The sequence below is a fragment of the Orbicella franksi genome, chromosome 10 (assembly GCF_964199315.1).
Source record: "Orbicella franksi chromosome 10, jaOrbFran1.1, whole genome shotgun sequence".
NCBI classification, from domain to species: domain Eukaryota; kingdom Metazoa; phylum Cnidaria; class Anthozoa; order Scleractinia; family Merulinidae; genus Orbicella; species Orbicella franksi.
Genome location: NC_138154.1, coordinates 14,936,035 through 14,950,330, shown reverse-complemented (window position 1 = coordinate 14,950,330; position 14,296 = coordinate 14,936,035). Strand labels below are relative to the sequence as shown.

The 14,296-nt window shown below is 43.4% G+C and overlaps 2 protein-coding genes across 6 annotated transcripts in view; both read right to left on the bottom strand.

The window, feature by feature from the left end:
* Positions 1–975: 975 nt before the first annotated feature.
* The window catches only part of LOC145500322 (condensin-2 complex subunit D3-L-like), a 50,797-nt gene continuing 37,476 nt past the window's right edge, over positions 976–14,296 (bottom strand). For 4 of the 5 annotated variants that reach the window (XM_081479824.1, XM_081479827.1, XM_081479829.1 and 1 more), the window contains 9 exons: positions 13,724–13,831; positions 12,966–13,025; positions 12,576–12,788; positions 11,873–11,963; positions 11,192–11,587; positions 9,796–9,906; positions 2,999–3,101; positions 2,663–2,699; positions 976–2,410 (listed from right to left, as the gene is read on the bottom strand). In XM_081479824.1, the coding sequence (XP_081335950.1) occupies positions 2,318–2,410; positions 2,663–2,699; positions 2,999–3,101; positions 9,796–9,906; positions 11,192–11,587; positions 11,873–11,963; positions 12,576–12,788; positions 12,966–13,025; positions 13,724–13,831 (1,212 nt within the window). In that variant the 3' untranslated portion in view covers positions 976–2,317. The remainder of the gene's footprint in view (positions 2,411–2,662; positions 2,700–2,998; positions 3,102–9,795; positions 9,907–11,191; positions 11,588–11,872; positions 11,964–12,575; positions 12,789–12,965; positions 13,026–13,723; positions 13,832–14,296) is intronic. The other variant, XM_081479826.1, reaches the window with a different exon arrangement.
* LOC145500421 (uncharacterized) lies at positions 3,204–8,842 on the bottom strand. Its single transcript, XM_081479939.1, has 2 exons — positions 7,430–8,842; positions 3,204–7,153 (listed from the first exon to the last, which is right to left on the bottom strand). The coding sequence occupies exons 1-2, from the start codon at positions 8,622–8,624 to the stop codon at positions 3,639–3,641; spliced, it is 4,710 nt and encodes a 1,569-aa protein (XP_081336065.1). The 5' UTR covers positions 8,625–8,842; the 3' UTR covers positions 3,204–3,638.

The window sequence follows — 14,296 nt, the reverse complement described above, 5'->3', positions numbered from 1 at the left end:
GGGATGCGCAATGCAATACTGGCGAATAACCCTAATTGAAATTAATTAATTAAACAAACATTAAAGTTTACACCTTATTTCCATAGTTCCTTATTGCCATAATGCCATAGTGCCTTAGCGACATCAACCCCTAAACCATCCCAATCGTGCACTCCGCACTAAAAAGCAGAAGGCTCTGTAATCTTTCTTTGATGTTACTGCAGAATTTGTCTCCAGTAAATTTATAGAGTTAGAATGCTGATAGGTTTTCAGGCTTAATTATTGTTTGTTATTCTTTTTCTATCAGTTCCTTGCCTAAAACACTGACCAGACTGTACTGCCTATGTAGGCTGGTTTATATCAACTGTTTCAAGAGACACAATATGATAGATAGGCTAAGAGAAACTTTCCTGGAACAACACTACTCTTAGGGTTGTTTACCATTTACCCAAAACTTCTGGAAATTTTGGTCAGAAAGTAAATGGTAGGATAATTTTGGCTTGACCAACCAAAACTTTTTTCAAAATAAATAGAACATCTTGAAAGTTAGTCCAAAAACTTCCAACCAAAATAGCAGAGTGGAAAATGTGGTTTCCATTTGCAACAAATTCAACGCCATCATCTTGGAATTATGATCAGGTCAAACTTGTCCTAGTCTCTTTCAGTAAATTGGATTTTTTGGAGTAAATGGAAAATGGCCGATCTGAAAAGAACTTACCATTAGGAATTTTTGTTTACCATTTGCACAAATCATTGACGAATGGGTTTTATCATGTAAATGGTAAACAATCCAGGTCTTGGGTACCCGAGGAAACTTTATCAACCCCTCATTCCAGTGTACATCTGCATTTCCTGGAGTTCAGTGCAGTAACAATTAAGTCACTGCACCTTCCCCTTTGTGGTCCGCATCCTCTCCGAAAAATAATGGTAAGTCCTGAAGTCTTAATACAACAACAGCCGTCTAGTGATAAGCCCCAGACGCCAAACACAGCTCTTAATTTAAAAAGAGTATATTTTATTACTCAAGATGCTACCATAATAATCCTACATGTTAAGATGGTCATTCCAAGAAATTACAATAAAAATACAATCATTGCAAAATAATAAACTCTGGTCATGAAAAATGTGTAAACATTAAAAAAGATAAAAAAATATTTGGGTACCTATAGCCTCGAGTTTTAAGCTTCTGACTTGTTGAGTCAGAAAACCTTGTCATTATATGCTACAATGACATGCTCTTAAAACAAGGTTAATACTTCTGTAGCTGTAAAATTACACAAGAAAAGGATCCTTTAAATGCAAATCCAGTAAGTTGTGTAAAATGTGTTGAGAAAAATATGCAGCTGATGATAGATTTCATGCAAAGAGGGAGTGTTCTAGCTCAGAAAACAGACATATTCCACAGTATCACTGTGAGAGAAAAATTTTACAGAAAAGAACAAGAAATCAATCAGTAAGTGGATCTCAAAAGTACTTGATAATTAAAACAAGGCTGTAAGTAGATGACTTATCTCCAAACAAGTATCCGTTTTACAATATTGGTCATACAAAGTTTTGCCCATCCTCGGAGACCCAGGGGTACCTTGTCGGGACGCGATATTTTCAGGCAGAGGTAATTTCGGGCAAACGTTTACAACAACGGCGGAAGAGCACTCTCCTGCTGTTGTTGTAAACTCCATCCAAAACTATTGCATTGTCCCAACAAGCTACCCCTGGGTCTCCATGGATGAGTTTTGCCCAAGTCTTTGCAGACAGATGAGTGCGTAAAAGGCCACTGATAATCAAAAGATTTATCTGGAAATGATTTCCAAGTTAAGTTTGGGTTTTAATTGGAAATGAACAAATCTTGGTTGGGCATTGTGTGATGACCAACTAATATCTGCAGCTCAGTCGGAATGGCATCTTTAAACAATTCTCTCAAGACAACTGTTTGCCCACTCCTTGATAATTTCAAGGTGATTCAATTTCACTTTTCTACACTTCAAACAATAAACAATACAATCCTCAACCACAACAGATATTTGATGCCTTACCCGGTAGTTGTAAAACACATTACTTGATTCAAACGTAATCAGTAACAGAATAAACATTTTAGCTTGGCAGGTCGTGGAGATGTCATTTTGGTGTTAACAGAGTGCATATTTGCCACCTTAGCTGCAAGACTGCTCAACTTGGGAAGATTCTTTATAAAAAAAACTTATTTGAATTTTAGTCTTGCACTGCATTGACACTGCAATTTAATTATAAAATGCAACTTTCTATCCTATGTTTTCCTTGATTGATGAATTATGAGCAAAGGCTATGACTTGCTAAAAAATGAATGTTGTTCCTGGTGAAGTCATTTTCGTTTGCGGGACCTTGTTCGCCCAGAGACAGAATCATTCTGTGGTTTGCTGTTTCTCTTTCTGCTGGAAACTGACTTCTTGGGATCCTATAATACAAGTCCAAAATGACCAAAATTAACATCAAGAACACAGTAAAGCCAGTCTAAGGCAAATAGCCATAACCCATTTTTTTTTTGCTAACAAATGATTGTCTTCACCTCCCCCCCCCCCCCCCACATTCCCCCCAGTCCCAAGATTCTAACATTGCTCTGTGGAGAGGGGAGTTGAATAATTGTGTCATTTGTCGCTACTTTATCAAGTGTCCCAAGGACTTAAAAATTGGCCAGAATTGTACTTACCGGTGATTTGATATTCCATGCCCTGGGTTTTGGAGGCCTGTTGAATAATTCAAAATGAAATCTATCAGCAAATTGCAAGTGTTTGTTCTGATCAATAGATCAGAGGCACCTTAAATAAAACATTTTAAAAGCAGTATCAACTTATTCTTAAAAGAAGTTTATTTTAAAAGCAAGGGTCTTGACTGAATTTTTTAGGAGTTTCGATTTGACTATAGATCTGACAAATGAGCAAGACTGCATTAAATCAGTCTAGACCATGTCTTCCGGTAATGATCTCTCTGGCTGACAAAATATAAATTATGTGCAGAGAACTTAACTCCCGTTAGTATCTCTTACTTCTGCTCAGGTGACATCAAACAGATTATTTGTTGCTCTTTTTCTTCCCCATCCCCAGTGTCATCTTCTGCGACTTTACCTTCTATCCAACTTGGTGGAGTACCTGAGCAAAATTTCACCAATTACTCCTAAAATAACTAGTATTCTTGTGTCAGACAAACAAAGAGATTTTTACTTAAACTATATTTCTAATTAGGCATCTGCTCTACGCCAGTAGTCTAAATGGACACACACTAGGCCCCGACGAACTGTAAGCTTTATCTTTAATGCAAGCGAAATCTCCCCGTAACGAGAACTAGTTACAACCAAGATGGCGGATGAATGAAGGCTGATCGCGCGGGCTTTTATACAACAATGAACGCCGCTGACCGACCGACTACAGCGGAGTGCCGCTGGACAACCAGCCTACTGGCGTGGCTTCTTTTTTTTCCTTCTTAAACAAATAAGCATGCAAATAAAGAAACACTAGGCGATAAGTCGGTATGAAATACACACACAGGTTATGTACGAGAAATGTACTGTATGAAGAGCAGTCTTAAAGTCTCGGACCAGATAAGAGGAAAAAAACTAAACAAATGCTGAGAGACAGCTAAATGTCTAGAATTGTCCGGCTACGGCTAAAGGATTAGGATCGACCGGGCTACTTCAACTCTACTACATAGTCCTGAAGACGTTGCGGGAGACGCCGTTGCCGAGTTGGACGTTTGTTCACTGCAGGGCTAACACTTGGAGAGGGGGCAGGTATAACCTCGACGTCATCCGGCGAACCGGGTTGGCTATCCTCACCGTATCTCGGGACATCTTCTGCCGGGACAAAAGCGGAAGGTGGGGACGATAACTCGATGGGGATCCCTGGGGCAGGTGGAGGTAACGGGGGGCTTTCTAGGGAAGGTTCCTCGTCGTTAGGAAGTCCTCGATCATCAATAGGAGGGCTCTGGTCGACACCGATGTCAAGATCGCAGTCGCTGGACTCTTCTTCACTGGGGCGCCAGGGCGTGTGTACTCGGATGGGAGCGACCTTATAGCACTCATTCTTCTTCACACGGTACGAAACGTTTCGTAGCTGTGACCCAACAAACTTGCGAACATTGCACCACTCACCGTCCACTAAGACAACAAGGTATCGGTCACGACTTTGGGACTTATTACGATCACAGTAGAGGTAAACTAAGTCACCAACAGTTATTGAAGGAGAGCTGCGCAAGTCACTACGCGGGGCTTTTGACGTTTCACTGTGGGGATGGTTTACCAGTCTTTGTAGATGCTGCTCGCGTATTAGCGCCTGATCTGTTAGGGGAATCTGAGAGTTGGTAAACTGATCTCTCTGAGTCCACATTTCTCTAGAGGATAGGCCGTGGCAGCGGATTCTTGAGTTCAGGTGGGCAGTGGCTACGGACAGAGTCCTAGGAGAGACAGGGCCACCTTCCGGTTGCAGCCGCTGGAGTTCGTGTTCCAACTCTTGGATTGCTTTTTCAGCGACAGGGTTCTTGTTCTGATTCTTCATGCGACCTATCTCAAGGCTAATCTTGTGTTGCAATAGGACTTGGTCATTCACGAGAGCTCTGAAGGCGGGCGCTGGGTCACACCGAATGACAGCGTTAGGCCCATCAAGGGGTCGCAGGCCGACGCATAATTGGATTAACCCATCGCGTAAGGTCCCATGCTTCTCGTCTACCACGAGGAGGGTCGAAGTATAGGAGGTAACGCACTCTCGGAGCACCAAAATAAGTTGGCGAGACTGCTTCAGGATATCGGCTGCGAAGGAGACACCCACTGCTGCTGGAGGATCAGAAGTTGACTGTTCTATAACAGCGTGGGGGACGTGGCAAAGTGCAGCGCAAGGATGGCAACCAAGAGAAACGCGCTCTATGGCCTTGTCTAGGTCAAGGGCGTAAAAGTAGCGGCTGACAACTTTCTTAAGCTGGAGACACAATGGATGAGACAACCTGAGGTGTAGGGCGGTTAGTAAACCATCTAAGACCTGTCTGGGCACTATGATACAATCACGCGAAGGAGCCAAAGGCTCAGTCTTTTTCACGACTAAGAGGCCATCACTGGAGATAGAGGCGACAGACAAGTACCTTTTCACGTCCTTAATGTTAGTAAGCTTCTTGGATGGACGAGTCCCTTGTATTAGGTGGGCATGCGTTCGACGTAAGTCTGCGCACTCAGATTGGATAGACAACCAAGTTTTTCGACTTGTGAAAGGGAGGTTCTTCTGACCAGATAGGACGTCCTGGGCAGATAGGTGTCGGACGACAGATTCCTCAGCTTGGGTGATGAATTTGCACACCTGACAAGAAGGATCAAAGCAGTCCGGTGCATTGCGGCTTGCAAAGTCAGAAGGTAGGATCGCAGCACCGGCAACATGCCTCACGTTGGCTTGGAAGCGGCTGACAGTTGACAAATAAGTCGACACTCGCGGACTAGCGGAAAACTCTCCCCTACACATTTTCTCGAAGGCCTGGACACAAGGCTTACTGTCGGTGAGCACGCAGGCCTTGTGTTTAGATTGTATTAAGTAGGGGCTAAAGTGTTTTGTTGCAACACCAATCGCAAGTGCTTCCACTTCGCACGGTAACCAGGATAATTGGTGACTACGCAACTTTGCACTAAAGAAACCAGCGAGGGCTAGCTTGTCACCCCGCGAGATGTAGAGAGTGGCGGCGATGCCGGGTCTCTTGACAGCAGCGTCGGTCACGATCCATAACTGGTCATCTGGCTTCGGGAGAGTAATTGTTTGGCTGGACGCCACGGCAGCTTGAGCAGACTTGAAGGCTTCAGTAAGATGTTCGGACCAGACAATGTCATCCTGGGACTGTTTCCCGGCTACAGCCTCGTCAAGGGGGGCCAATAGAGCAGAACAATGTGGAACAACACGAGCAAGGACCTTGACCGCACCAATAAAGGACTTCATGCCACCAACTTTATTGGGAGGACTGCAGGAGGACAGTGTTGAGACGCGATGAGGGCTGGCGCGAAGAGTGCCTTGGGACCAAGTCCAACCCAGGATGGAAGTAGTTTTGGGGTTGATGATGGTCTTCGACGCCGAAAGGCGTAGGCTAGCTTTATGGAGAGCTTGGAGAACAGAAGACCAATTTCGGAGCAACTCGTCTGGGCTGTTGCCCCCACAATACAGATCATCTGCTATCTTGGCTACGATACCAGCCTGGAGGAGGTCACCCAAGACGCGACACATGAGCTCTTCAAGTGCGGTTTCCGAGCCAGGTATACCCATGGCCAACCGGGCATAGACGCGTACGCCCCGGAATGGGGTAGCGACTCCGCAGTACTTCATGGACTCACGGGCGAGAGGGATCTGATAGAAGGCTCTGGTTAGGTCTGAGACGATGATGTGTCTCCACTGGGCTATGCAGCGTAGGGTAGAATCCACATCCGGGAGCAGGGAGGGCTGGGGTTTGCTATAACGACCTACGTCTGCGAAGTCAGTGACGAGACGAAAGCCACCCGACGACTTTTTGACCAGGAACGACGGGTTAAGATACTCAACAGAAACATCAACGTCTTCGGGGCGACGGAACACGCCAAGATTTTCCAATTCATCGAACTTCTGCTGGAGCTCGACAAGTTTATCGCGACCGTACAGGGGGAGGCGACCTTTACGCTGAGGAGGTTCTACTGGGCCCATATTTACTTTTGCCTGAAGGGGACCAAAGGCGCCATTGTAGCCGGTAATTGCTGGATCAAAGACGGAGTCGTACTGGACCAAAAGGTTACGGAGCTTGGTTGTGATGTCTGGAGGGAGGAGGTTGTCGGGGTCTAGTGCCACGCCCTGGGAGTACTTTGACTCTGAAACTGGGACTGAACACACCTTGTGGTACGGAAGGTTGTCAACTGGGTTGGAAGACTGATCTTGAGTAGACGGACAGAAGACAGGGTTGACCTGGCAAAAGTGTTCATTTCGTTTCAGGACATAAGGCCTATCTGAGAGGTTAGGAATACGCACTCTACCAGCGACGCTTGTGATGAGACAGGGAGGCGGCCACATGTCGACGACTTTGGCCGAACGGGCGTTAGTGGCGTCAAATCGAGGCTCTAGAGCGTACTCAGCATCAGGTAGGGAATCTTCCGGGAGAACTATTTCTATAAAGTCGCCAGGCCAGACAGTGGTAGAAGAAGGGGCTGCACGCAACACTTGTGCACGGCGGACAGCATTGTGAGTCGGAGGATGGTTGACAGATCCGTACGTGAAGATGGTACCATCCCCGAGGATGACCTGGCGTTTGGCAGGACAAATGGTTATGTCATTCGCTTCCATGAAGGGAGTACCAGCCAAGACATCTACGTCCAGATTCTCCACAACAAGACCTTCAAATTGAAACGAATGACTTCCACGGGTGAGGCTCAGGCGAGTTTCCCCCAGGACTTTCAAAGGAGAGGAGCCATCCGCTTGATGAGCTGACTGTGAACTGTGCCAGATCCCTGCACCGAGCCTCTGTACAGCGGAGAGCCTGATCATGTTACCTGTGGCGCCGCTGTCAATGATGACTCTAGCCCGATGATGGCCGAAAAACGTGTCAATGTACGGGGACTGACGTACGAGGACCCTCCTGGATGCATCAGACGTAAATGGATCACTCTGCTCAACCAGATTCTGATGACGCGGCGGGTCAACATTACTTGACAAAAGGTCTAACTCAACGCTGTCGTCATCCAGGATTGAAACAATCTGACGAGCTTTCAGAAGGTACAAACGGTCCTGTTCAGGAAGGAACCCACATTCGCTTAAAAAGTGGCTGTGAGAAGCGCGGCCAGCTTGTTTACAGAGGGGGCATTCTTTCGCCTTTTGAGAGGAGCGTCCCGGGAACCTCGCAGACGACTTACTGTAGGTCGGTGTACCCCTCCGAAAAGAGGACTTCTGAGTGGCAAATGAGGCTCCTGTACGCATGACTTTTGTGTCTTCGGCAGAACGGATTTCGTCAAGGAGTGAGTCCAGCGCCTGGGAGATCTCAGGCTTTAAGGACGCCAAAGTACGAGACCGAAGTTCAGTTCCATATCGTTGTTTAACAAGTTTAGGTAAAGCAGGGTTAATCAATCTCAGCCACATTAAAATAACAAAATTCTCTAACGTCAGTGACAATTCCTCTTCCTCCTCAAGAACAGATCCGTGGTGGAGCAGGGTGTGAGGTTTAATTAAACTGTCCTCCACAAAAGCCATAAGACGTTGGAAAAGATCTTCTGGGCGCTCATCGAGGTTCAAATGAATGTCATCCAGGTCTAAAAAGTGACCCCCAGTAGTCTGGAATCCGAAATGAAGTCTAATTGTCTGCCATATGTCCCCAATACAAGTAGAATTCTTGACAATCGTATTACGAGAGATAATTGGGCAATAATTTGCAATCTGGCCTAGCATGAGTTCGAGCATGTTTACCTTTTGGGTAGCAGTTCGCCTTCGAGCAGCTGGAACCGACTCCCCATCATCAGTGTAACCGCGTAACGGGCTCGCCCTAGTCTTTTTCAGCCACGACGACCCTTCGCCCAAAAATGGCGCGAAATTGGCGTCCAGAGACAAGGTGTAGAGAAGATTTTGTTTCCAACTCTCGAAGGAGGTTAAAGTTTCGTTCTTTGAGAGGCACCACTGCTTGGGGGCTCTGTTAGAAGACATCGCAGCTTACGGAACAAGATGATATCGACAACCGACTCTTGGCTGCTTGGGAATCCCGACGAATCTGTCGATAAAGTGCGTTGGATCTGACGGGAACGTGACGGTTCGAATCTTTATCGCTGCCACCACGCCAGTAGTCTAAATGGACACACACTAGGCCCCGACGAACTGTAAGCTTTATCTTTAATGCAAGCGAAATCTCCCCATAACGAGAACTAGTTACAACCAAGATGGCGGATGAATGAAGGCTGATCGCGCGGGCTTTTATACAACAATGAACGCCGCTGACCGACCGACTACAGCGGAGTGCCGCTGGACAACCAGCCTACTGGCGCTAAGAGCACAAACTCACTGCCATGAGATAATGATGAAGATGACGACAATGATAATGACAGGGAAGATGTAGCAGCGCCAGATAAGAGTTTAAGATAAACGAATTTATTGACAGTCAAAGGCAAATAAGGGAATTTAGAATTAAACCAATAATTCATCAAGTTGAAACAAAGAAAATCACAACCATGAAGAAGGTTTGGATACTTGGTCTTAATTAGCATAGAGTTTGACAATTTTACTTCTCTGTTTACTCCTTAGTTTTTGCTTCCATCGAGAAGATATCAAACACTCAAGGTGGTGTTTCATCGGCTATCCAAACACCTCGAATTTCATCAAAAATACCCCACTGCGCATCGTACTTTCAACTCTCTTCTCTGTGTTTAGATTTTGCAACGAAACACTGTCTCTCGTGTTTGATATATTACATCTGAACTAACCCAATTCTTTACTTGAAAACTTGATCTTGTTGATGCTCAGAACAACTGGCTAAATCAACTGAATTCACTGAGCTGTTGGTTGCCAATTGATTACAGATTCAAGGAAATAATGGGAATGAGTCTAAACCAAGTAAGGCAAGTGAGTGAATTTGTTACCTACAAAATACAGAATTTAATTCCCTGAAGAAACATAAGGGAATGAACTGACAAAACAAAATAAGAAAAATACAAAATTTGGGAAAATCACCAATAAGAATTGCAACACTAATAAGAGCAGTTTTAAAAACTTAAAATGAACTAATTTAGGATTGACTGGGTCAAATTTGTACTGGGTATTATGCATTTGCACCGCAGCTTAATTTTTGTATTGCCCTTATTGTGACCCACATGAGACAGCTAACCTTTGTCCTTGGCGTATACTCTAATTGGTAATGAGGTTGGTATAGGAGACGGTGGTGCTGTTGCACTTGTGTTCACACAAAATGAAATCCTTGACAAATGACTTTTTTCACCTGAAGCAAATGATATTTTAAAAGTTAGCAAAATAAATAACACAATGAAAGTGCATGTTTAACTTAAATTTGACTCCATTCTTAGCAATAAAAAAGGTAAAGAGGTAAAGTCTGCATACGAGCCAAGCAGGGGCGTAGCTAGGGGGTCCTGGGGTGCCCATGACCCCCCTTTGTATACCATTTTTTAAGCAAACAACCTACAACCGGTGGTGAAAATGACATGACAATCTGGTGAGTACCCTCATTTTGGCACAGTGTGACCCACCCTTTGAAAAATCCTGGCTACACCCCTGGAGCTAGGTGGCCCACCAGGCCAGAGCTTATCCCAGTTTCCTTAGCATGAAGCAACTAGGAGTATTTCTACTCTCCCCTGGATGGAATGCTAGTCCATCGCAGGGTTACCCCCAGCATTAAATTCGCTGGTACCCATTTATACACCTTGGTGGAGAGAGGCACTGTGAGAGTAAAGTGTCTTGCCCAAGAACACAACACAATGTCCCCAGCCAGGGCTCGGACCCAGACTGCTTGATCCGGAGACGAACGCATTAGCCATGAGGCCATTACACCTCCATTCTTAATATTTAATACTTTTTTTGTGCAAATTAACATATACATATATATATATAATCAAATGTGCTTTAAAATAACATACTGTAAATCCTTGAATTAGCGCCCCCCCCCCCTTGAATAAGCGCCCCCTTTGAATAAACGTCCCTCCTATCAGCTGAAATTTAAAATAAGCGCCCCCCTCGAATAAGCGCCGCCTCCTCTCCCCTGCATTTTGTGGATGAGTAATGAGACAACAAAGGATGTATATTTTTCATCATATAGTATTAGATTTTACATTGTTTCAGTTTGTAAACATGTTGAACACGTTACGTACTAACGGTGCCATGTTTTAAGCTTTGGGATCAGCTTTTTATGTCGATAAACAGCTTATGTTGTTGTTTACGCGCAGATGACATATTAAAAAAATGATCATGTCAGGTGACGATTTGGGAAAAATTAAATAATAACCCCCCTTGAATAAGCACCCCACAACTTCTCCTAAATTTGAAATAAGCGCCCCTGGCACTAATTCGAGGATTTATGGTATGTACAAATCCTAAAAATACAAATAAAATCCTCTTAGTAAAAATATTCAACCTACATCCTAATAAAGAAAGGAGGTTTCAAAATGTTAAAAATTGCATCTGTTACTTAGTTGTAACACATCAGTACAGGAGGGCAGAATTCTCAAGTGGCATTATGACTCTTCTGACAAAACTGTCATTCAATAAATTACCTTCTGGAGTGCTAGTTGCACGCTCTTCTTTGTCCCTCTGAAAGGCTCTGGAATTAGCAGGCTTAAGAGGTGTACGTCGTTCTGGTCCCTCCATGAAAGCACCATATTTACCAGGGCCTCTAGGGCCTTCTATCTGACCAATGCTTCTCTTCTGTTGTTCAGCAACTTTGTGTGCTTGATCCACAGCTTTGCGAGCAGAATTCAGAATAGCTGCGGTTGTGAGTGTGTGTCGTCGCTTGTTCTGCAAAGGGCTGATTTGTACAGTGAGGTTCGATTTCAAAGCACTCGTGATCAGAGCCTTGTTTCTCAGATCTGGGGCTAGAGTGTGTCGTCGGCTGATTTGCATTTGGCCAATGGCACCAGCTAGAGGTGTAACAATGTTATGCCTGTTGGATGCTGTTGTGAATTAAATCATGAGCCAGATTGATTAATAAATTCAATAACATTTGGGTTAATCCTCCCTTAAACATACTTACAACAACACATGCAAGTCACAGTTGAAAAATAATTATAATCAAATTAAAGAAATGAAAACTGAGTATATCCATAAGTGGAAAAATGTTTGGTTTTATAGTAAGTTTTCTTTTCTAGTTTTTAGCCTTGTATGTATACTATTTTACCCTTTTCAACAAAATAAAAATGTTAAAACTGTCATGATTATTTGACAAGAGTTAGCCTTACCACTGTTGGGAGAAGGTGTAGCACTTCGAAGCTGTGGGGTAACAAACCCTGTCACCTGAACTGGAGTGTTTCCAGGCTGCCTGGCAATGACCTGTGTAATAAGTTGTGACAACAAAGAATTTATAACAAACTCAATAACACTTACTAACTCTTACTAAGAACTCTGACTAAGAACTCTTACTAACAGCCAATGAGCATTTTCAACTTGAACCATTAAAAAACAGTCAGCTACAGGGCTTTTATAGTCTCCTTCGCAGCGGTTATATATAGACTAGGGCTTTTACGGTTTAGTTACAATCCCTCCTTCAAAAACTGTTTTTTTTTTGATCCAATTTTTTTTTTACTCTGAAATCGATATTGAGCCATGCCCATCCAAGTTGATTAAGTGTCTTGGCACAAAAGAATTGAGGTCTTAGTACAGTCCAAATGCACTGTTTACTTATGGTCAGTTTCACTTATATTTGCTTGCTGTTAGCTTTTATTTGTTGGACAGGGCCATATGCAATACTGTAGTGCCGTCCTTAACAAACAAAAGCTAACCACAAGCAAACAAGAGTGAAACTACTAAACCGCAAGCAAACAGTGCATTTGGTGTTCAGTGTTCGGCATTCTGCAAAATACCCCTGCTGAATGAGATACCAAAACAATAAACTACACTGACTTTGCCATTTACAAAAAAAAAAAAACATATAATTGTCCAAACCTGTGGGGAATTGTTTGGAGTACTTTGCTTCCTCCTCTGTTCCTCAAGTAGTTCTTTCTGTTGTTCCTCAAACCTTTTGAGATCAAACTCAATTTCACTGGCTAACTGCCTGTCTGCTGATAGCACATCCTGAACTTCTGATCTGTAATCTTTCATCACTTCTTTTAAGCAGGACATCAGGTCTTTGAGCAACGGCGAATGCTGCTTTTCGAGCTGCCATAAAAACAAAATAGTCAAGTGTTTCTCTCATATCAAAACTCAAATTTTTCATCACTAATAAACATTTGAAACATAGTATGTAAAGGGGAGCAAGTCTAGAAGAGCGAGGAGGAGCTGGGAGAAGCGGCTGGAAGGAGGGGTTCTTGCACGCCCACCACACCATCAACTCACCATATGTTTGAGCTCAATGATAATTGGTACGATGTTCTCAATCATGTTCTTCTTTAAAACCTGTAACACAAATCAAACACCAGCATTAGATCTCAATACTGGGGCACCCCTGCAGGTAGAAACTTCCCATAAACAGACACTCAGCCATGATCCCTATCACACACAGACCTCTGTTTTTAAATATCCCATAAGTGCCAGACATCTACCCTAGGTAGTGAACACTTTTCCTGGTCTTGAAGGTGTCCCATACCAAATGTTCAACTGTGCTTTGCAAATCCTAATATGACTAACTAAAAACTTGAACACATGCTCAAGTTTATTTATGAACAAATGGTCAACAAAACAAGATGAGCTGACTATTAAGATACCTCGATGGCTAAAAATAGTTGTGCATATTCCTGAACAACTGAGACCAAAATCTGTTATTTTCACCCCTAAGCGAGGCAACAAGCATAATTGATCTTCTGTTTAGTGGCCTTACATGCCGCTTGGCATAAAGAAGATATGTGAAGGTGATGTAACTAAAAGGAATGTCACTTAAACCTTGAGTGTGCTTTAAAATTAAAACATGACAAAAGGTATGCTAGCACTGAATAGTTACAATATTGCAACCCTAATCAACTACACAGATTCATCACAGACTACACCAAGTTAGGTTTGAGCAAAAGGCACACTGAACGCAGTTGGTCCAAGCAGATATAACACCAAGACCTGCTCCACAACGGATAGCATACCTAGCATGGCTGTAAGCAAGTTACCTGAGTAAGGAATTTGTTTCTGGCTTGCACAATAGCAGCTCCTGCCATGTCTCCCTCATCGGCAAGATCCTCAGCTGCCTTGGCTCTCATTGACAAAAGTTTGATATTCTGGAACAAAAGAAAACATGGGGTCTGGGTATGAAATACTTGTTAATTAAGACCGCAGACAGGGTAATATGCATCCATTACAGCAACATGTTACTCTCTAATACAGCCAGACATAACTTCTGGTTGGAACGGGAATCCTCCTGAGTAGTGCTTGCTGTGAGCCTTCCTAGTCCTCAGTGCTAGAAGAGGTACTATGATGAGCACGACAAAAACCCAGAAGACAAGTTTTCTTATGAGGTAAACTTCAAAAGAAAAAGTTCAGTTTTGGTACAAATTACTACAGAAGTGCACTGAAGTTATAAAATATGTGACATGAGTTACCCAAACACAGTCTTGAATACAAATTGAAAGTCTGGCAGAATGTTTCAAAACATTGTTGCTTTGTCTCGGAAAAATTGCTAATTAAAATATTAAATGTGACAATAGACCAATTTCGATACATTAAAATTCAGCCGAAAACAATAG

Excerpts from the sequence above, each read along its gene's own strand:
- LOC145500421 (XM_081479939.1), bottom strand. The coding sequence starts at position 8,624 with ATGTCTTCTAACAGAGCCCCCAAGCAGTGGTGCCTCTCAAAGAACGAA. Across the intron at positions 7,154-7,429 it reads CGGTGCAGGGATCTGGCACA|TGTTGCGTGCAGCCCCTTCT; the intron begins GTTCACAGTCAG and ends GCCGTGCACAAG.